This window comes from Mizuhopecten yessoensis, unplaced genomic scaffold, assembly GCF_002113885.1.
Source record: "Mizuhopecten yessoensis strain PY_sf001 unplaced genomic scaffold, ASM211388v2 scaffold8229, whole genome shotgun sequence".
Lineage (NCBI taxonomy): Eukaryota > Metazoa > Mollusca > Bivalvia > Pectinida > Pectinidae > Mizuhopecten > Mizuhopecten yessoensis.
This window is the reverse complement of record NW_018407443.1, coordinates 275,302-298,475: the sequence shown is the minus strand read 5'-3', so window position 1 is coordinate 298,475 and position 23,174 is coordinate 275,302. Positions and strand designations below refer to the sequence as shown.

The 23,174-nt window shown below is 36.7% G+C and overlaps 1 protein-coding gene across 2 annotated transcripts in view; it reads left to right on the top strand.

Annotated features, from left to right (window-relative positions):
- LOC110455470 (TNF receptor-associated factor 3-like) overlaps window positions 1-14,084 on the top strand; it is a 42,110-nt gene extending 28,026 nt beyond the window's left edge. For both annotated transcript variants that reach the window (XM_021505631.1, XM_021505630.1), the window contains 5 exons: window positions 2,283-2,402; window positions 3,983-4,096; window positions 4,735-4,927; window positions 7,193-7,459; window positions 11,446-14,084. In XM_021505631.1, coding sequence (XP_021361306.1) covers window positions 2,283-2,402; window positions 3,983-4,096; window positions 4,735-4,927; window positions 7,193-7,459; window positions 11,446-11,750 — 999 coding nt within the window. In that variant the 3' untranslated portion in view covers window positions 11,751-14,084. The remainder of the gene's footprint in view (window positions 1-2,282; window positions 2,403-3,982; window positions 4,097-4,734; window positions 4,928-7,192; window positions 7,460-11,445) is intronic.
- Window positions 14,085-23,174: the final 9,090 nt, after the last annotated feature.

Sequence of the window (23,174 nt, the reverse complement as noted above, 5' to 3'; positions counted from 1 at the left end):
TGTTCCTGTATTGATCCTGTGTTCCAGTATTGATCCTGTATTCCTGTATTGATCCTGTGTTCCTGTATTGATCCTGTGTTCCAGTATTGATCCTTTGTTCCTGTATTGATCCTGTGTTCCTGTGTTGATCCTGTGTTCCTGTATTGATCCTTTGTTCCTGTATTGATCCTGTGTTCCAGTATTGATCCTGCATTCCTATGTTGATCCTATGTTCCTGTGTTGATCCTGCATTCCTGTATTGATCCTATGTTCCTGTATTGATTCTGTGTTCCAGTATTGATCCTGCATTCCTGTATTGATCCTGTGTTCCAGTATTGATCCTGTGTTCCAGTATTGATCATANGTACCTGTATTGATCCTGTGTTCCAGTATTGATCCTGCATTCCTGTATTGATCCTATGTTCCTGTATTGATTCTGTGTTCCAGTATTGATCCTGCATTCCTGTATTGATCCTGTGTTCCAGTATTGATCCTGTGTTCCAGTATTGATCCTATGTTCCAGTATTGATCCTGTGTTCCAGTATTGATCCTGCATTCCTGTATTGATCCTGTGTTCCTGTATTGATCCTGTGTACCAGTATTGATCCTGTGTTCCAGTATTGATCCTGCATTCCTGTATTGATCCTGTGCTCCTGTATTGATCCTGTGTACCAGTGTTGATCATGTGAACCTGTATTGATCCTTTGTTGCAGTATTGATCCAGTGTTCCAGTGTTGATCTTGTGTACCAGTATTGACCATGTGTTCCAGTATTGATCTTATTTTCCTGTTTTGATCCTGTGTTTCAGTATTTATTCTTTGTACCAGTACTGATTATATGTTCCTGTATTGATTCTGTGTACCAGTATTAATCATGAATCGAGAATTGATCCAGTGCTCATATATCTATTATATACTTTCCAGTATAGATCAGGTGTATTCTAATTTGGATTCTGGTTTTGTCATGTTGTATTCAAGTATTTGACCATGCACATTCCATTGTTTATTAGCTCACCATACTGTTGCGTCCGTCGTCCGTCGTCTGTACGTCAACAATATCTTCAAACGACTTCTTCTTCTTAACCACTGATTGGAATTTAAGTAAATTTGACTGGAAGCATCCTTAGGTGGTGGGGATTAAAAATTGTACAAATGGTAGGGTTAACCCCCCCAGGGGGCTGAGGGGCGGGGCCAAAAGGGGACAATTTGGCTATATTTCTACAAACAACCTCTTCTATAGAACTATGCACTGGGTATCAATCATATTTAATTAAAAGCATTCATGAGAGGCAGGGATTCAAAATTGTACATATGGTGTGGCTGACCCCCCAGGGGGCTGAGGGGCGGGACCAAAAACTTCAAAGGGTTATTTGGCTATATTGCTTTAAGCGATTTCTTCTCTGGAACTAAGAGATGGATATCAACCATATTTGACTGGAAGCATCCCTAGGTGGGGATTCAAAATTGTACAAATGGTGGGGCTGACCCCCCAGGGGGCTGAAGGTGGGGCCAAAAGGGAGCAATTTGGCTATATTGCTATAAACGACTTCTTCTGTAGAACTATGCCATGGATATCAATCATATTTGGTCGGAAGCATTAATGGGAGGCAGGGATTCAAAATTGTACAAATGGTTGGGCTGAACCCCCGGGCTAAGGGGTGGGGCCAAACAAAGTTTATTACTTGGAAATGGTTGAGATCCCTACCATATAATCATATATACAATTGCTGAGTATAAAGAGCAGAATGCACATTTTCTTCCAGGATGGCCTTAGGGTCTTGCCCCACCCTTGGTGACATAGTCCCAGGGCCATAACTTTAAAACGGTTGAGATCCCCACCCCAAAACTATGCATACAAATGCTGGGCATAAAGAGACGAATGCAGTCAAGATATTAGAATAGACCCTGGGGTCTGACCGAACCCCTAGGGACCTAGTTTCTTAGTCATAGCTTGGAAACAGTTGAGATCCCCACCCTATAACCATACATAAAATTACTGGGCATGAAAAATCTAATACAGATATGCTACAAGGATTGGCCTTGGGGTCTGGCATATTCCCTTGGATCTCATTTGGAGAATATTTTGCCATGATTACTTTTGATATCCAGGTGAGCGATACAGGCCCTCGGGGCCTCTTGTTCATTTATGGGTTGAGTTCATTCCAATATCAATCTTATGTATTTTAGTCCAATTCCAATATCAATCATATTGTGTTCCAGTAAGGAGTGTGTACATTCCTCTATGTAGTGTGGTAAGTCCATTAGATTTATAAATTAGCAGCTGTATATCCTCTTTGATGCCAGGGATCAAAAGAAGATGTGAAAAAGCATGAACAGGAATCAATTGACCATCACCTACAGCTTACCACTGTGTATACGGCCAGCATTGACCTGCAGAGTATGGAGATCCGAAGGGAGATACAGGTAAATATTGAATAATTTCTATCTTTATTCTGAAATTACATACATCATGAAAAAATACAAAACAGTAAGTACATACACATATTATTTTCATCTTAACTACTCGCACATATAATGATTTTTTGTCATTGTTAAACTTCTGATTCAATATGTATTTTAAACAGTTGAGGAAATGTTAAGCTTTCAGCTTGTTTTGTATGATTCCTGGTGCAAATTTTATTTTTTCAACTACAGCTTTCGCATTAACTAATATTACTCGCAATGAGCTTTTGGAAATTTGGTAAAACTGTAGCCTTGCCCTATAAATTGATTGCTATACATTTTGTAGAGTATCCGTCATAGAACAACATCATCTCTTCATCGGTAACCATTATCAGTCTTAGCGGTACTTAATGTTAGCCGTGAGATCAAAGTTGTTTTTCAACCATTACCAATTAATGTAAGAGGGCTGCTATGTAATGCTGACATCGTCCAAAGAGAATTGTTGGAATCCCATCCAAAAAATATTTGTTTAAATAAGGAAGTTGTTTGAAAGGAAGAAGGTTTGTATAGCTAGAATGAGCTTCATTATCTAGTTAAACTAACTTATGTCATGTTTATTTTGCAGTTGCAACCATGTGTGTTTAATTTGATATTAAATGCAAAAAGTTGATTAATTTGTATATTTATCTTTTTTGGAAATGACACTGTTAAGATATCCATAAGATCACATATCAATATTCCGACTTTTCATATTGCAGAGTTATCTGCTATTGTGAGCAGGTATTGATTGTTACGTCATTAGTTTGTGTGAGAAAATTACGTCTTTTTCTCAAAAATTTATGACGTTACTCTCACAAACAAATGACGTAAGGCCAAAAAAATTGATTACTTGGTTCTCAGGCCCATGCACATTTCATGGCACTGTGCGCATTACTGATTTTATCGTGAAAGTAATAAAAAAAATCGTGAATGCGCCAGCCGACATCTTTAAAAAAAACGGAAAATATGTACGCATGTCGTTTTTACTCGTTAGTCACCCAAGTCCCGAAAACGCTTGAATAAAGGTAAGGATTGAGATACAGGCCAGCGTTAAAATGATTATGACTTATTAGTCTTGTGTACAAATGGCGCTCATTTCGGTACAAATAAGGAAGGGAGGTTCGTGATTCTTGTCTGGAACATCGTGGGGGGATTTTCGGAGGCTTGCTCTATGACGGGTCTCTACACAACTATAAAAAGACAAGGTAATGTCCACAAAGAACGTTTTACAAACCACAAAAAAAAAAAAAAATCGCCCTCGTCTCGTTTTTGCCATGTAAAAAAAGAAATACCGCCCTGCCGCATCTATTTTGGAAAAAATTGCCCTGAGAACCAAGTAATTAATTAATATTGTTTGGCCTAACAATCATAACCTGCTCACAAGAGCAGATAACTCTGCAATACGAAAAGACGGAATACCTGTCCACTGCTTTATTGGTTGTATAAACATACAGAATCTAAGTTTCGTGGTGAATACCATGAAGATATAATTCAGTACTATAGTGTTAGGTATTGAATTGTGATAACACACAGTTATCTATCATAATAAACTGTCTAAACAGGATATCTCTGCAAGTCGGGAAAGCTACAAGAGGACTGTTGACCTGTGTCTGAAGGAAGTGACCACTGTAAAAGATGGCTTGGAAGTCAGCAAAATGGCTGTCAAGGATATGAAGGTTTGAAATGTCATTATATTACAATAATAACCGATTGTTTAACACTTTCACCCTAGGTTACTTCAGTAAACTCGACCATGCATTGATCTGGATAAGTTCATTATGGTCCACAGTGGTGAAAGGGTTAAGCAGTGATTACAGGTACCTGAATACTTTCTGTAGTGTTTTAATGTCAGTTTCAATCTAAATGTAAAATAGTATGACCTAAAATACTCCCATCTATTTATTAGTTCAGTTTTATTATAGTTTATTATTTATGATTATATGGAATATGTAATCTCTTATTCTACTCTCCATAGTGATACAGCAAATATTATACCAGGAGGCTTCATGGTAAATATGTATGTACCTGGGAAACCAATTTGCATTTATACTGTCATGAACATTGAAAAGCTACTGTTCAATCCTTTATGTTTTCATTCTAAATATTAAGTTAACATTGACCTAGATATAGATATTCCATTATTTTTTGATGATCTCGGCAGGAGAAGGAGCTTCAAAATGACGCTGATCAAATTGCGTTCATAGAGCTATGAACGCAATTTCTCCAGGTAAGGCTGATAGAGGAACTTGCAGTGGAAATGTACATATAATTCAATGATTTTTTTTATATATATATATTTGTTGTTATTTATCAGCTGAAAGCTGTTGCCCTCACTGAAAGAGTGATCCACCTGGAAAGACGAGTAGAAGATTTGGCAAAGAAAGACACGGTAGAAAAACAGGGAAGAGACATCCAGACCCTGCGGGATGGACAGACAAATATCTCTGACAGAGTGACGCAGATCGAGCGAAATGGACTCGGCGGAGGACAGGGGGAGGGTGTCCCAGGTACTGAGAGTCTAACACAACCTATCATAGCATTATAATTTTTATATCAAAATTTTGACAGGACATTGTGGCAGTTGGCCATCCGGCAAAACATCTAGACGTTAAAGCATTTGGTAATTAATGTCTTTGTTTTAGAACAATGCATTACCTCCTAATTAATTTAGCAATAGAATAAGGTTCTAACAGAATGCATCTATTGTATGCCATTTTGTTAGACCATTCCGCTTAACACGTTATTCCTAAATGTTTACCCATCCACCATCCTCACTTATGCGGGCTTGAGACCTACGTGGGGCAGTCGCCAGGTTCTAGCCGTAGGTTGTTGTTTTTTCTCCGGGAACTCTTGCTTTCCTCCACCCTCAAAACCTGGCATGTCCTTATATGATCATAGCTGTTAATAGGACCTAAAACACAAACAAACCAAACCTTTTGTGTCTGCAAGATAGGTTGCCAAATTCATTTAATTTGATGAAACTTGGGAAGCATGTACGTTGTGCAATGGCTAATTAAGTTCCAGTTCAAAGATGACTGAAATTACTATATAACTACCGGTAATGAGTACACTGTGTTCTAATTGGTGAATGTTCACACTTAAGTTTCCACACGATAACTTGCTTAAAAATCAGTTGACTTTAGTGAAACTATGTAAACAATTACAATATACAATGACTTCGGCTTAGTTTGTTTATATTTTACCAAGATGAAGTCTAACATGGAAGTTAAAACAAATTTGTGCATGATATTTGATGGTTGTATATTGTTTTGCCCCTGCGGTACTCATTTTAGCTCATTATACAACTAAAAACAAAATATATGGGGGTATTATAGAATCATCCTATCTGTCCATTTGTGTGTCGGTCTGTAGATACTTTCTTTCCTCAACTGTAAATTTACAGGATGACTAACCATAATGTAGAAAGACTCCTATTAATGAGCATAAAAGCCAAAAATAATTCATCATGCAAAAACAATAGATCAACTCTTAAATATAGTATCATAGATTCACAGGATTTTTACCTGTGAAATGAGAAAAATACCGATTTATTTTTTGGGGTCCAATAGTCGAGAGTTATTTGTTACTTATTTGGAGTAAAAAGGATCAACGTATAACAGTTGTACACTTTTTTTGCAATACCCCAAATATATTGTCTTTCCACCATGGTTCTGACACAAAATAGAGGATGAGTACTCATTGAGTCAGGAGGAACACCTGTGAGTCTAGAGTCAAAAGTCTAGGTTGCAGTGACCCGTTGTTTTAGACTCATTCCACCTACCAGGTATATAGCTAGAATCTTACAACTCAACAGCATCCTTACCTAAAGGGGGAAGAGAAATCCTATTCATATGGAGTCAAAAGAGGCAAGGTCATGGTAACCTGGTGTGTGAAGATGGTTTCTAGGCACTTAGTTTCTATCCATCTAGGATCTTAAATGTAATAAGATGTCTCCTTTCTGTCCACCTAAAACCTTCAAACTTTGTAAGATGTCGACTTTCTGCCCACCGAAGACTTTCAGACTTTGTAAGATGTTTACTTTCTGCCCACCTAAGACTTTCAAAATTTGTGAGGTGACTAATTTTTTTGCCCACCTAAGACCTTTAAACTTTGTAAGCATTCAGACTTTGTAAGATCGCTAATTTCTTACCACTCAAGACTTTCAAACTTTGTAAGGTGGCTACATTCTGTCCACCTAAGACTTTCAGTCTTTGTAAGATGTCTACTTTCTGCCCGCCTTAGACCCTCAAACTTTGTAAGATGTCTACTTTCTGCCCGCCTTAGACCCTCAAACTTTGTAAGATGGCTACTTTCTGCCCGCCTTAGACCCTCAAACTTTGTAAGATGGCTACTTTCTGCCCGCCTTAGACCCTCAAACTTTGTAAGATGGCTACTTTCTTACCACCTAGGACTTTCAAAACTTTGTAAGGTGACTAATTTTTTGCCCACCTAAGACCTTTAGACTTCGTAAGATGACTACTTTCTGTCCATCTAAGAGACTTTCAGACTTTGTAAGATGGCTACTTTTTGTCCACCTAAGACCTTCAACTGATTGTCATGAAACTCAACTTATAAGTTGATAAACACCACCTAATGCGCAAGTTCACATTTCAGTCTTTCTTAGATCACGATGTCTAGGTATTTCCTACCATTCTGTCCCCTATATAAGATATAAGGTATTTCCTACCATTCTGTCCCCTATATAAGATATAAGGTATTTCTGATCGATTTAATATGTGTTCTTACCACATTGATTTTGTTTTGATTTGTAGGTAATGTTGCTAACCAGTTGCAGAACCATGAAAGACAGATTGGACTGATGGATGTCCGTGTGGCTGAATTAGACCTCAGACTCCAGATACACGAGACTGCCTCCTTCAATGGGGTTTTGATGTGGAAAATCAGAGATTATGCTAGAAGGAAGCAGGAAGCCATTACAGGCAGGACACTTTCTTTGTACAGCCAGCCCTTTTACACAAGTCAATTCGGATACAAGATGTGTGCTCGTGTGTATCTGAATGGAGATGGCATGGGCAAAGGTATTCACTAATTTAATACATTCCTATCTACAGTTTTGAAGCTTTTGATTGTTTTGTTACAAGGGGATTATTAATTACTTCCCCTACCTTGAGGGTGTGACAGAGAAATCTGCTACCCGAGGGATGATTTTTTGTTGAGCCTCGGGTTAGACAACCAACAAAAATCACCCTGAGGGTAGGAGATTTCTCCGTTACACCCTCAAGGTTTGGGACGATTATTTTTCTCCAATCCTTTTACTTCTGTCACAACTCCACCGACAATATTCTGCCATGTTTGTAAACAAAAACACATGTGGGGTATGAATACCGTCATTCACTTTTGAGGACATCACAATTACCGGGGTTACACATTTTAATGACGTCACAATTGAACATGTGCTAATCGGCACGAGGCTATCTCCCCCTAAGGGGTGACAAGCTGATCTTTCCCGGCTAAATCAGGAGACACCTGTGAAGGGTGGGAGAAATAGGCTTCACCATGTATGCTGACACCATTCGTCGATACTTAACAAACATATTTCTCAAGGAATTTTCATAAAACTGAGATGTTGGGTATGAGAGTACCTTTGACAAGATCATATATCAGATTGATGTAGTCCAGATTTGAATTATATTTTAGTCAACACAGTTGTAAGCTCACCTGGTCCGAAGGACCAAGGTGAGCTTATGCCATACCGTGGTGTCCGTCGTCCGTCCGTCAACAATTTCTTTAAACAACTTCTTCTTCTTAACCACTGATTGGAATTTGACTAAATTTGACTGGAAGCATCCCTAGGTGGTGTGGATTCAAAATTGTACAAACGGTGGGGCTGACCCCCAAGGGGGCTGAGGGGCGGGGCAAAAAGGGGGCAATTTGGCTATATTGCTTTAAGCGACTTCTCCACTGGAGCTAAGAGATGGATATCAACCATGTTTGACTGGAAGCATCCCTAGGTGGTGGGGATTCAAAATTGTACAAATGGAAGGGCTGACCCCCCAGGGGGCTGAGGGGCGGAACAAAAAGGGGGCAAAAAGGGGGCAATTTGGCTATATTGCTTTAAGCGACTTCTCCTCTGGAACTAAGAGATGGATATCAACCATATTTGACTGGAAGCATCCCTAGGTGGTGGAGATTCAAAATTGTACAAATGGTTGGGCTGACCCTCCAGGTAGCTGAGGGGCGGGGTCAAAAAGGGTTATTTGGCTATATTGCTATAAGCGACTTCTTCTGTAGAACTATGCCATGGATATCGATCATATTTGGTCAGAAGCATTCTTTGGAGGCAGGGATTCAAAATTGTACAAATGGTGGGGCTGACCCCCCGGGCTAAGCTGGTGGGGCCAAAAAAGGTTTATTACTTGGAAATGGTTGAGATCCCCACCATATAACCATACATATATACAATTGCTGCGTATAAAGAGAAGAATGCACATTTGCTTCCAGGATGGCCCCTAGGGTCTGGCCCCACCCTTGGAGACATAGTCCCTAGGCCATAAGTTTAAAACGGTTGAGATCCCCACCCCAAAACTATATATACAAATGCTGGGCATAAAGAGATGAATGCAGTCATTATATTAGAATAGACCCTGAGGTCTGACCGAACCCATAGGGACCTAGTTTCTTAGTCACAGCTTGGAAACAGTTGAGATCACCACCCTATAACCATATATACAATTGCTGAGTATAAAGAGAGAATGCAAATATTCTTCCGGGATGGCGTTGGGGACTGCCCCATCCTTGGAGATTTAACCCCTGGGTCATAACTTCGAAATGGTTAAGATCCCCACCCCAAAACTATATATACAATTGTTGGGCATAAAGAGACGAATGCAGTCATGATATTAGAATTGACCCCAGGGTCTGCCCTACCTTTGCAGACTTAACCCCTGGGACATAACTTTGAAACGGTTGAGATACCCACCCCAAAACTATATATACAAATGCTAGGCAAAAAGAGACAAATGCAGTCATGATATTAGAATTGATCCTGGGGTCTGGCCACAACCCAAGGGACCTAGTTTCTGAGTCACAGCTTGGAAACAGTTGAGTGTCCCATCTCATAACCATACATAAAATTGCTGGGCATGAAAAATCTAATACAGATATGCTATAAGGATTGGCCTTTGGGTTGGCATATTTCCTTGGATCTCATTTGGAGAATATTTTGCCATGATTGCTTAGATATTCAGGTGAGCGATACAGGCCCTTTGGGCCTCTTGTTACATATGTTAGCTTACCTGGCACAAAATCAACAAATAAATGAACTTGACAAGTGTAAAATGTGTTAATCAAATCTTAAAAAACTTCTTCTGAATAACTAAGAGGCCTAGAGCAATGATTTATGGCCAGTAGGTCCCTGGGATGGAGTGTTATGAACTGTCCTCAAAGAAATGACCTTGACTTACTTTTAAGGTCACAGGGGTCAAATATGTAAGAAGAAAAATTAAAAACCTGTTCTCGATAAAAAGGAGAAACAGAGTGATGATGTTTGTCCGGTAATTATCTGCGATGTAGTGCTAAGAAGTGACCTGAACTGGATGACCTTGATATATGTTGAAGGTCACATGAGCCAATTATGTTCAAACCGTTGAGCAACTTATTCTAAATAAATAAGGCACATATGGTGATGATACTTAGCCAGTAAGTATCTGGAACGGAGTGCTATAAGCTTACTTCAAATAAATGACCATGACCTTCTTTCAGTTCACTGGCATCAAATATATATAAAAAAAATGTTTGAACAACTTCTTCTGAATAACCAGGAGGCCCAGGGCAATGATAGTTTGCCAGTATGTACCTGGCATGGAGTGCTATAAAAGTTTCCCCAAATCAATTACCTATATTTCCATGGTCAAAGGAGTCAAAGATATAAAAACCTTTAAACAATTTCTTCTGCATAACCAGCTGGAGGCCCTGGGTGATGATAATTAACCAATAGCATTCACGGATAGAGAAGTATAAAGTTTCATTTAATCTGGAACTTTTAGCCAAGGAGACTCAATATAGGAAATATTTGAAAATTCCTTTTATTGAGAACCCTTTCCCATGAAATTCTTTTGTCATCACAGTATATCATTCAAGTCTAGGTATGACACATGTTATTAATTATTTCACTGTGGTGCACTAATATCAAAGATACTGCTATTGTTTTAAGAAAATCTTTGTTATCCCTTGAGCAACTTTATTTTCAAAAAGTTAGCCATGAAACCTTACCGGTACACAAGTTATATGTCTGCTATTTTTATACGACCGTCAAATTTGATGGTAGTATTATGGCGTTGTCCGTCCATCGTAAACATTGTTGGTCCGGCAATCTCCTTCTACATTTTTTGACCGATCTATTTGAAACTTGGTATACATTATAATCATGATATGAAGTTGTGTCTCCCTTAAAAGAATTTTGATTCAACAATTTTTTCAAAAGTAATTGCCCTTTGTTCATTTCGGTATTTGATTTTTGTCCAGAGATTTCCTCCTACATTTTTCAACAGATCTCTTCGAAACTTGGTATACTTTATAATCATGACATGAAGTTGTGTCGCCTATAAAAGAATTTTGATTCGACGATTTTTGCAAAATTTATTGCCTTTTGTTCATTTCAGTATTTTGTTTTTTGTACAAAGATTTTCTCCTACATTTTTAAAAAAAATTTATAGCATGTCTGCTAACCACTCTTAGAATGATGCAGATCTTATTTCAATGTAAGAAAGTATATAACACTATATGGCATTCGACGGGCGTATTTTGTTCCGGCCCGCGGTACTATTGTTGTCTTGTTAGAATTTACGTTTGCATTTCATGATGCTGCAGTACTAGTCGAGATCACAGTTACTAATGTCAGAAAATATTTTTTATGGATGTATTAACTTTTCTCATAATGTATATTTAGGTATCATTATCATAATGTAACATATAAGTTATTATTATATGTTCTGACACATTGAGAATTTGAATTATTTTAACTTAAGTGTATTTATAATGTCATGAATTATTGTTTAATCAATAGGCACACATATGTCACTCTTCTTTGTGGTGATGAGAGGGGATTTTGACACCCTCCTTCCGTGGCCGTTCCAGCAGAAGGTGAACATGATGCTACTAGATCAGGACACGGGAGCGAGACACCTGTCAGACACCTTCAGACCTGATCCCAACAGCAACAGCTTCCGAAGACCACAGACAGAGATGAATATCGCATCAGGCTGTCCCCTTTTTGTCTCTCACACTGTGCTGGAAACAAGAACGTACCTTCATGAAGACACTATCTTTATCAAAATCGATGTGGACATCAATGGAATCAATCCTCCCTAACAAATGCTTGCCTCATTTCTTTCAGCGCGGTGTTTGTGCGCTCATTACAGCTAATATGAAAGACTCTCTATGCTATGCAGTAAAAGATTATGGTAATGGTAAAATGTGGCTTAAAACTGAATGCAAGGAAATGATCTCTCTCAGTCAGCGACTTATTACTAGCATTGTAGCTTTATTGAACCACTCTTTATTTCCATCCTCCATCCTGTTTGCCATTACTTTTAAACCCTTGTTCCAACATCACCATCTTCATGGGAATTTATCCTCCACCAAACACGTTATTCTGGCTGTTAATGAAAGGAAAATGAGGCTCAAGATAATGTTTTCTTCCCAGAAGGCTGTTACCTTGGCGTGGTTGGGAAGCTTGGACACCTTCAATATAATATCTAAGTCTATAACAGAAACATCAAAAATTGGTAGAAGGTTATACAAAACACAGTCTTGGATCATTGATAATTATTGTATAAGTCTATGTAAACCATGTACAATTTTGTTACGAAACAATGTAACTTTGCATAAGATACATGTAAAGTGTACATGTGTTACATATGTTGTCTATGTATGTTATAGCTGTGAATCAGACTGCTAATTCACAGTATGGTTTTTAATGATGTACGAACAGGTGTTTTGTCACATTTCTATTGTTATAATAGATTATGTAGGTGTAAGAGGATTTTAAAATCCTATCAAAAAGTTAAAAAAAATTGTCAGTATCAAGGCTCTGTGTTGATTCTTACCCAAACTTTGACATGACGATTAAATGTTTATATCTCCCATACCAATAAAATATTTTACTGGGTTCTTTTCCCTATGCCATTGCTGAGGTAATAGTCCAGAAACTCCTCTTTTCTGTCCACTGTGCTTTAAATGATAAAATCTTACTTCCTCTGTATGACATCATTCAACAGTGACTATAACAACAACAAAAAAAAACAAAAAAAATGTGTTTTATAGACCATCGATACTTATCACACGTAGATATGGCGGAGTTTCTATGTTGTGCTTTGCTTGATAAGTAACTGACTGAGAGAAATCATTAAAATGACATTCAGGAAAGCATGGGGCCAGGATATCTAATTGGTCAATTTAATATGAAACGTGATTCAAATTGCACACTAGAATTATTTGTACAAGCTATATATGTTATGTTGACAATGCATAAAATATGTATGTTGCTGAAAATGCATTTTAAAATGCTTTTCAAATTTACTGAAACATGACTATAACCAGCAAAAACAATAATGTGGAGTTGACTATAAATTAATTAATGCAATTTGACTTTCACTTCCTGTGAAAGTTATGTCATTTAAGTATACCGGTGTGTTATCTTCTGTAATTGTATATAGGAAATTTCTCAGTGCAGTTTTTCAGTCATTGCTTTTGTTTTCCATAATGAGGGTGCATTGAATTGTTATGACAGTGAATATTAGCACACAGCATAGCTCAGATATTATTGGTGATTACATGTGAAGAGAGAATTGAACACTGGGCAGATGTAGCTTTTACTAATGAAGGGTGAATCTGGGACTGGGAAAGTTTCCTGGTATACATTATCCCCTTTGTTGTTACACTCACACATTGCAACTATGATCGTTTTCGAGAGAGATGTCTTTTAATATCAGATTAACTCTGGTAATAACTAGATGTCCATGATAAAGGGCTAGAGGTCAGACTGATCTTTTCTCTTATACCTGTGAATGTTTGACAGAACTGTCTAGGGCAAGAAAAGGGGAGTAGGTCATTTCTATCTTGCACCCCATTTTATTTTTATGACGCCACAATGGTATAACAATTCACAAAATCAGAAACATTCTGATGTCAAGATGAGTAAATTACAATGCTTTTATTGTGGTTCCTGAGCTAATTCTGGTGATTTGAATGAGAAAGAAATACTCTTTCATGCCCAGGGATGTAGGCAAGCCTCAGGTTTTACCCAGTTTGGAAACTCTGCTGGTGGAATTTCCCTATCTGACATCCCCAGCCATAAAAGAATGTTATGGTAAAACATGTGTACATGTACTAGGAACACTTTTAATGTGACAACATCCTAATATCAATTTCATCCGTGTCCATGGTACAGGGTTATCTCATGATCATGGACATCAGAAGTTGTAACAACATTTTCCCCAAGGAGAAGTCAAGTAATTTTTAGAATGCCTGGGGTTCATTATTAACATCTTTTTACGTACTGAATACTTGGTAAGTTTGTAACAACACCTGTTATCACATTCCTGTTTTTAGTTTCATATGATATACATTTATATTCTAAATAACATTCTTATTTCAGATTAAGTTTTCTATTATACATTTATATTCTAAATAACATTCTTATTTCAGATTAAGTTTTCTATTATACATTTATATTCTAAATAACATTCTTATTTCAGATTAAGTTTTCTATTATACATTTATATTCTAAATAACATTCTTATTTCAGATTAAGTTTTCAATAGAACAGCATTTACATTGATTTTAGAACTTGATTGCAGAGGTTATTGGAACGTTACTCACCAGTGACCAGTATGTTATCAACTTGTCTGCTGGTTCAATTATTCTGACAGCTTTTTGATCGTGTATCGGTCACTGGTGGCATTCTTCAATGTTTTATTCGGTGTGATATTTTATTTGGTGTGATATTTTATTCGGGTGTGATATTTTATTCGATGTGACACCTACAATATACGGGTAAAATTGGATATATTTGTGACATCAATACTTTTAAGATTAACTACAACATTGTACAAAATTAGATTTCTGGAAATGGTCATAACCTATACAGCAGCACTAGAAAGAGTCAATCAGTATACCTGCCATAAGATTACTATAGAAATGGATGTTTGTGGTGTGTAAAGACAACCTCTATACAGGTGAATAGTCTGACACTAATCAGATGCTTCATAAGCCTGGTACAGGTGAGGTGGACAGTTTCTTGCATACAATTCATATACACCATTCAGCTAGTGCGTGTGAGGAAATGTACCTAAAACCAACCCCTTGTAACTTGGGTTGTTGGATCTAAATAGGATTACTAAGTTTCTGATGTATCAATTACACGTGCACTGAGTACAGTATTGAAGGATGACTTAATTGGCACAACGTCTGTACGTTTTATATAACAGCTGGTCATTTACAGGTAAATACACTGTGCCTAATTCTAGATATGATGTAAGAGTCATGTTTAAATCTTTTAATAGGTTCTTATGAATCAAACACTGATATTCTGCCTGTTGCTGTATTTTAGTCCACTTTTAAGATTACAAGTGTGAAATTATTACCAGGTGAGCGATGCAGGCCCATTGGGCCTCTTGTTCCAGTTACCTCTCCACATCTTTTTTCACCAATAAATGAATTATTGTTTCTTTCAAGATCAATTTTAACTGATATATAGGCCACTCCTTACAATATGTGTATATAGCATATACGATCTCATATAGACACTGGATCCACACAAACAAAAAACTGTTGGATATTTGTTACATAAATAGTACATATTTTTATGAAAGCAGAGAAGTAACCATGATAGTGTATATCAAAGAGTTGAAGAGATTTCTGGGGCAATCAACTCCTTTATGAAGACACATGAAACAATTACGTAGTAGGATCACAAAATACAAAACAGACAACCAGACACTACTGAATTAATATGTTGATGCTTATAATCATAACTCTTCTGTCAGCCAGGAGTTGAAATGAGTTCTATAAAAAGCCTTTGGCTCCCGGCCATCCAAAGATTAACTATCAGCACATCAATTCAGTTGTAACAGTTTTCCTCTGTTTTATTTTTATAGACCAGTAGCATCAGATACTGTGCTGTTCAAATCACCCTTTGTCTGTAATCGGTCCTTAAACAATTCTTGTTAGCTTTTCTCAGGAAGTCGGGGTGGACAGGTCTTTTTAATTTTTAGGTCACCTGAGACAAAAGTCTCAAGTGACCTATTGCGATCGCCTTTTGTCCATCGTCGTCCGTCGTCCGTCATGCGTCCGTAAACAATTTACATTTTCAACTTCTTCTCCAAAACCGCTGAACCAATTTCAATGAAATTGTGCAGGAACCTTTCATGGACAAAGGTCAACAAAAATAGTTACCAGTTTAGTCCCAAGCCCCCAGGGGCCTGAGGGACGGGGCCAAAAAGGGTCAAATTGACGAAAAATTTCAAAAATCTTCTTCTCAAGACCCAGATATGGTAGAATCAAAAACTCTTCATAGATGGAAGGGTATTAAGGTGCTTTACCAAAATTGTGAATTTCATGACCCTGGGGTCTCACGTTTCCCCCTGGGGAGGGGGTAAACTTTACTATAGTTTATATAGGGAAATCACATTTTGGACCAACATTTGTTTAATTTCCATTGGAAGTAATTCAATTTAGGTTAGCATTTTCAGTAATAGGTAGCAGTTTTATAGTATGCACATATCAGCCCTGACTGACCCCCCGGGGCTGATGGGTGGGGCCACAAAAAGGGTCGAATTGACTGATATTTCAAAAATCTTCTTCTCAAGAGCAAAATATAGTAGAATCAAACACTCTCCATAGATGGAAGTGTCTTAGTCTTAAGGTTTACGACCCTAGGGTCTCAGGTTTACACCCTGGGGTGTAGGGGGGTGGGCGGCAAAATTTATTATGGTTTATAATGGCAAATGATACTTTGAATATTACATGTTAATAACTTGATTGGAATTATTACCTTGAGTTGACAGTTTGATACTTAAAAAAATTTGAGCCAGCCCTACCCCCAAGGGCTGTAGGGTGGGGCCCAAAGGAGTCAGTGTGCTAAAATTTCTTCATTTTCCTTGTTTAGAATCAGAGGTGCTAGTTTCAAATACTTTTTAGTCTTAAATCTGTATGCTAGATATTGAATAAGGTGGTTTTATTGTTTTTTTGTCACTTAGAATAATATTTCTGTTCATGTTAAAAACAAAATCAACTCTCTGTATAAATATATCAGGTGACTGTTAAGGCCCATGGGCCTCTTAAGCTTGTTCACCTGAAAGTTCCCCATGGTCCCTAGATTGGCATGTTAAATGGACCGACAGACAGCCATCTTGAAATTTGACAGTTAAAGTTTATTAGCATAATTTCTCAGAAAGTACTAAGGGATCGTTCATCATTCACAGGAAGTTTCCCCATGGTCTATAGCTATACATATAAAATTTTGTGACTGAACCTAAAACCAAAATTGCCATCAAAGGTTGTCAGCACAATTTCCCTGGGTCTCGTTTGATATATAGCACTACCATTATTACTTCTTTGTTTCTATTTATATCTGAGCAGCTCCTCATTGTTTCAATCTCTTCAGAGGACCACCACAGGGGAGGTGGTTATTTGGAACAATCACATTGACAGGACGACGCACCATTAAGAAAGACATTTTCTGTGTTGTCTTGTTGTCCTGTCAAAATGATGGTTTCAAAGAAACCACATTCATGATGAACCTCTAAAGAGGTTAAATGGCTAGGGAGCTGCTCAAAATCTGTCATTTCCTTTTCTTTATATTTCTCCAGGAATTCATCAAATAAATGGCATAAATAACATGTATATCAATTGAAGCTGAAAACAGGACTGATATACTGGTGTTCTTACAGACTAAAATGACAACTTATTCAGCCCATATATAATGTACCTGAATCGTTAACAAGTTGAGTGTAGATTGTATCGGTGTAGCCCATGACTCACCAGGTCAAGCTCAGTTGTTCATAGAGTAGCATGTGTTGTCTGATCATTTTAATAGCCAGGAAATGGGACTATTCTCATGAGCGGCATTTTGCTGTGAGCTTTTAATCATTTTGTAGTACATTTAGCTTTTTTGCCTCATATTATGTGTAGTACTACTAAAAGTCACATCTTATCATTGATCAGAAAGATTAATATACATGTATGTAAAAGATACAATTGTAATTATATGCTAATTGGTGTTAGGATGTATTGCAGAGAATACTAATAAAGTTGTCATAAGAGTAGGCTGATAAAGGCATAGCTTATGTAACTTCACGCATTAATACAATTTGAAAATTAACTTAACTTTCCCAAGTTAGCTAAGCATGCTATTCTACCATAGGCCTTACAACTAAATAAATATGTGTTTAGTCTAAAACAACTATCTCCTTTTTCAAAACAAAAGTATTCATCTCTGCCTCTTCTTTTAAAGGAGAGTTATTTTGGACTAGCCTGCCATTAGTTATTGCACCGATGTTAAGGGATTGGAAACTGCTGTGATTGCACCTTGTATTGTCAGTGATCATATACACCAAATGTATTTGGTTTTTATTTACCCTTTAGTGTGATTGTGTGCTATCTTGCACCAATTCAAGTAACTCTCTGGTCATTGGGGAACTTAAACACACTGTAGTCGGTTTTTACTATAAAATAAATTCAAAGTGTTGGTAATTTATATTTTTTCTTTTCATTGTTTCATAACGATTAATCAGTATTGTATAGCTATTAATCAGCACTGTATAATGATTCATCAGTACTGTATAACGATAAATCAGTATTGTATTACGATTAATCAGCCCTGTATAACACCTAATCAGTACTGTATAACGATTTATCTGTAGATTAATCAGTACTGTAAATTATGCCTTGTTTATGGTACATATTACCTGTTTGCTGTGTTTCACGTCTTGTAGTCAGCTACATGTATATTATTATACAGATGTGTGTAACTCTGTACCTAGTTAGTATGTTGTATGTCCCACATTTCGCTTGTGTACCGTTCCTTATGTACATGTACTCTGCTTTGTTTTAATAAAAAAAAGTTCAAATTGTCTTGTTTCTCTGTTATTAATAGTCATGCAGATCACTTTTGGAATATAATTCAAGATGATTTATTATTGTATTGCCAGCTTATATTAGTTACTTGAAGTTATATTGTAACCTACAGGCGAAATAACGATTTTGTAGCATTATTAATATTTAATTAATACACAAACTTCAAAAATGTCATGTCTACTCTCATTAAGCAAGCATCAAACAACACATTGTTTACTGAAGATGCTGCATTTAGTGTCACGTAGAATGATTTACATTAATACAAAAGAAAGATTAAACTGGTGGCTTAACCAATGTTCTGTTCAGAACTCAAAACAGGCTGCATCATTTACAGAAAGCATCCTGCTGTTCTTTTATTAGATGGGCACTCTTGTCATATGAGAGAAAAATTGTTCACCCATATGGAATTTGGGATGTGTTATGGATTGATGCAATCCGTCTTCATAGTCGTGTCTGGCTCATAACTTTGTAACCCTTGCTTGGATTTCTATTAAACTAGGAGGATTGTTCCCCACAACCCAAGGGTTTGTCGTGATTTTGCTCCAAGGTCATGAGACATCAACATCATCAGATCGTTTACAGTACTGTGGCAGACATTTTTCTTTCTTGGGTTTTTATCAGACTAGGATTGATGCCCATAACCCATGGGTGTGTCAAACATTTGAAACGACTTCTTCTGATCACGAAGAACTGAAAAGTATAGAATCTTCATATTTGGCTGGTGGCTTCCTAGGATAAAGCCCTACAAAGTTTGAGAACGAAAATGACCTTGACTTACTTTTAAAGTCAAAGGGGTCAAATATCTCAAACGCTTCAAATGTCTTCTTCTGAAGAATTGAAAGGTATAGAATCTTCATATTTTGCTGTTGGTTTCCTGGGAATGAGCCGACAAAATTTGAGAATGAAAATGACCTTGACCTACTTTCGAAGTCCCAGACGTCAAATATGTCAAAAGCTTCGAAAAGCTTCATCTGAAGAACTGAAAGGCATAGAATCTTCATATTTAGCTGGTGACTTCCTAGGATAGAGCCCAAAAAGGTTTGAGAATGAAAATCACCTTGACCTACTTTCAAGGTTACAGGGGTCAAATATGACAAGACACATCTATCAGGAAAACCATTATACTTAGACTTACACAGAAATCAATTATACCTAGAAATACCCACAAAACCATAACACCTAGAACTACCCACAAACCATAACACCTAGAACTACCCAGAAATCATTGTACCTGAAATTACCCATAAAACCATTGTACCTAGAATTACCCATAAAACCATTGTACCTAGAATTACCCATACAACCATTTTACCTAGAATTATCCATAAAACCATTATATCTCAAATTATACATAAAACTACCAACAAAATCATTCCTAGAATTACCAAGAAAAACTAGAATACCAAGAATGCCCTGAAAATCAATTATACCTAGAACTACCCAGATATTTTTTTTACCTAGAAATACACAGAAAACAATTATACCCAGAACCTTCCAGAGAGCTTTCCAGAATAAAGCAGTATACTCTAGAATTACCCAGCAAACAATTGAACTATTAAGAAAACAATCATACCTAGAAAGAATACTAGAATTAATTGTGAGATGCTTATTTATTCATTTTTTAAACTCGACTTTTGACACACCTACCATTTGAACAAGCTCGATGTGTAGACAATCAAGAGGACCAAGAACACCGATGTCACAAGGAGCCATACTATTATAAATAGCTGTACAGGTGCTTTCCAAATATGGAAGACCTGACGACTAAACATTGTCAGGGGATAAATCAAGCCTCATCTGATATGGCTATTTTATAAAGAAGTTAGCAATACCACCGAAGCTCTTGAAATAAGGGAAGAAAACATTTAATTTTTTGAAATGTTTATCAACAATAAAAGTAATAGAGAATGTGATATTTGTCTTATGGATTAGGGATGACACATACCCAGCGTGTCGCAACGCTTAGGAATATGAAGATGGCAGACAATCAACTATCAGACATGCTTCTTGTCATTCATACAAGTGGAAGCTATAGTGTATTTCATACTTTATAACAAAAAAAAATCTAGTTTGTCAACTTCACCTCGGTAATAGTGTTTGCTAAATCTTTATAAACACATTAACCCGGTATTGGTGTCTTTGGCAACGCACAACGCAAGGATATATTATGTTATATTATGGTTATCTAATATTTAATAGGACATGTTGACGTGAGTTAGCATCTTAGGTGACCTAGTGCATAGTACAGTGTTGACATAATCGTTCCTGTAACAGTAAGGCAGATAAAAATATGTTACGAAAGTACAAGACGACAATAGAGGGGACATCAAACAAAAAGAACAAATGAAACGATGTACATGTAAGACAGTGCAATTAGGCTAGAGTCATTAATTAATGGCAATTAAACTCCGACATTTTTTGAAGTCCCACAGGTTCAATTCCGGTCTACAAAACAAAAACAAACAAAAAGAGAAGACACATCTATACAGAACATCATGTTACTTTATACAGATTACTTGCATTTCGTCCAAAAATAATTTCATGAATTAACCTTTCTGAATATACTCTTTAGAGAATCATTTAAACAAGCCAGAACGGTTGCAGTGAATGTCAAAGAAAGTTTTCACTGAGTAATGGATATTTTCATTGTGAATGTTGTACAGTCGGAACAACGACGGATGCCACGTGTGATACATTGAAGAAGCACTTTCTGATAACCTTGTTCAACCTTTCTCATTACCTTGTTTCATCTTCCTGATGACCTTGTTCAACCTTTCTGATGACCTTGTTCAACCTTTCTGATTACCTTGTTTCACCTTCCTGATGACCTTGTTCAACCTTCCTGATTACCTTCTTTCACCTTTCTTATGACCTTCTTCAACTTTCCTGATAACCTTGTTCAACTTTCCTGATAACCTTGTTCAACCTTTCTGATGACCTTGTTTCACCTTCCTGATGACCTTGTTCAACCTTTCTGATTACCTTGTTTCACCTTCCTGATGACCTTGTTCAACCTTCCTGATTACCTTCTTTCACCTTCCTAATGACCTTCTTCAACTTTCCTGATAACCTTGTTCAACTTTCCTGATAACCTTGCCCAACCTTCCGGATGGCATTGTTTCACCTTCCTGATGACTTTGTTCAACCTTCCTGCTAACCTTGCCCAACATTCCAGATGACCTTGTTCAACCTTCCAGGTGACCTTGTTTAATTTGTATTCACTACATGAAATGTAATTCCGATAGTATTTTTGTCATTTCACTGCGAAACTCCAAGACAAATATATATATATAGGGTAACTAACAACACATTTTACATTCAACCCTTCTATAGATAGGGTAGCTAACAACACATTTTACATTGAACCCTTCTATAGATAGGGTAACTAACAACACATTTTACACTGAACCCTTCTATATATAGGGTAACTAACGACACATTTTATAGAACCCTTCTAACAACACATTTTACATTGGACCTTTCTATATATAGGGTAACTAGCAACACATTTTACACTGAACCCTTCTTTATATAGGGTAACTAACAACACATTTAACACTGAACCCTTATATATATAGGGTAACTAACAACACATTTAACACTGAATCCTTATATATATAGGGTAACTAACAACACATTTTACATTGAACCCGGGTTTCTATATATAGGTAACAAACAACACATTTTACACTGAACCCGTCTATACAATGTATATAGGGTAACTAACAACACATTTTACACTGAACCCTTCTATACAATGTATATAGGGTAACTAACGACACATTTTACACTGAACCCTTATATATATAGGGTAACTAACAACACATTTTACATTCAACCCTTATATATATAGGGTAACTAACAACACATTTAACACTGAACCCTTATATATATAGGGTAACTAACAACACATTTAACACTGAACCCTTATATATATAGGGTAACTAACAACACATTTAACACTGAACCCTTATATATATAGGGTAACTAACAACACATTTAACACTGAACCCTTATATATATAGGGTAACTAACAACACATTTAACACTGAACCCTTATATATATAGGGTAACTAACAACACATTTAACACTGAACCCTTATATATATAGGGTAACTAACAACACATTTAACACTGAACCCTTATATATATAGGGTAACTAACAACACATTTAACACTGAACCCTTATATATATAGGGTAACTAACAACACATTTAACACTGAACCCTTATATATATAGGGTAACTAACAACACATTTAACACTGAACCCTTATATATATAGGGTAACTAACAACACATTTAACACTGAACCCTTATATATATAGGGTAACTAACAACACATTTAACACTGAACCCTTATATATATAGGGTAACTAACAACACATTTAACACTGAACCCTTATATATATAGGGTAACTAACAACACATTTAACACTGAACCCTTATATATATAGGGTAACTAACAACACATTTAACACTGAACCCTTATATATATAGGGTAACTAACAACACATTTAACACTGAACCCTTATATATATAGGGTAACTAACAACACATTTAACACTGAACCCTTATATATATAGGGTAACTAACAACACATTTAACACTGAACCCTTATATATATAGGGTAACTAACAACACATTTAACACTGAAC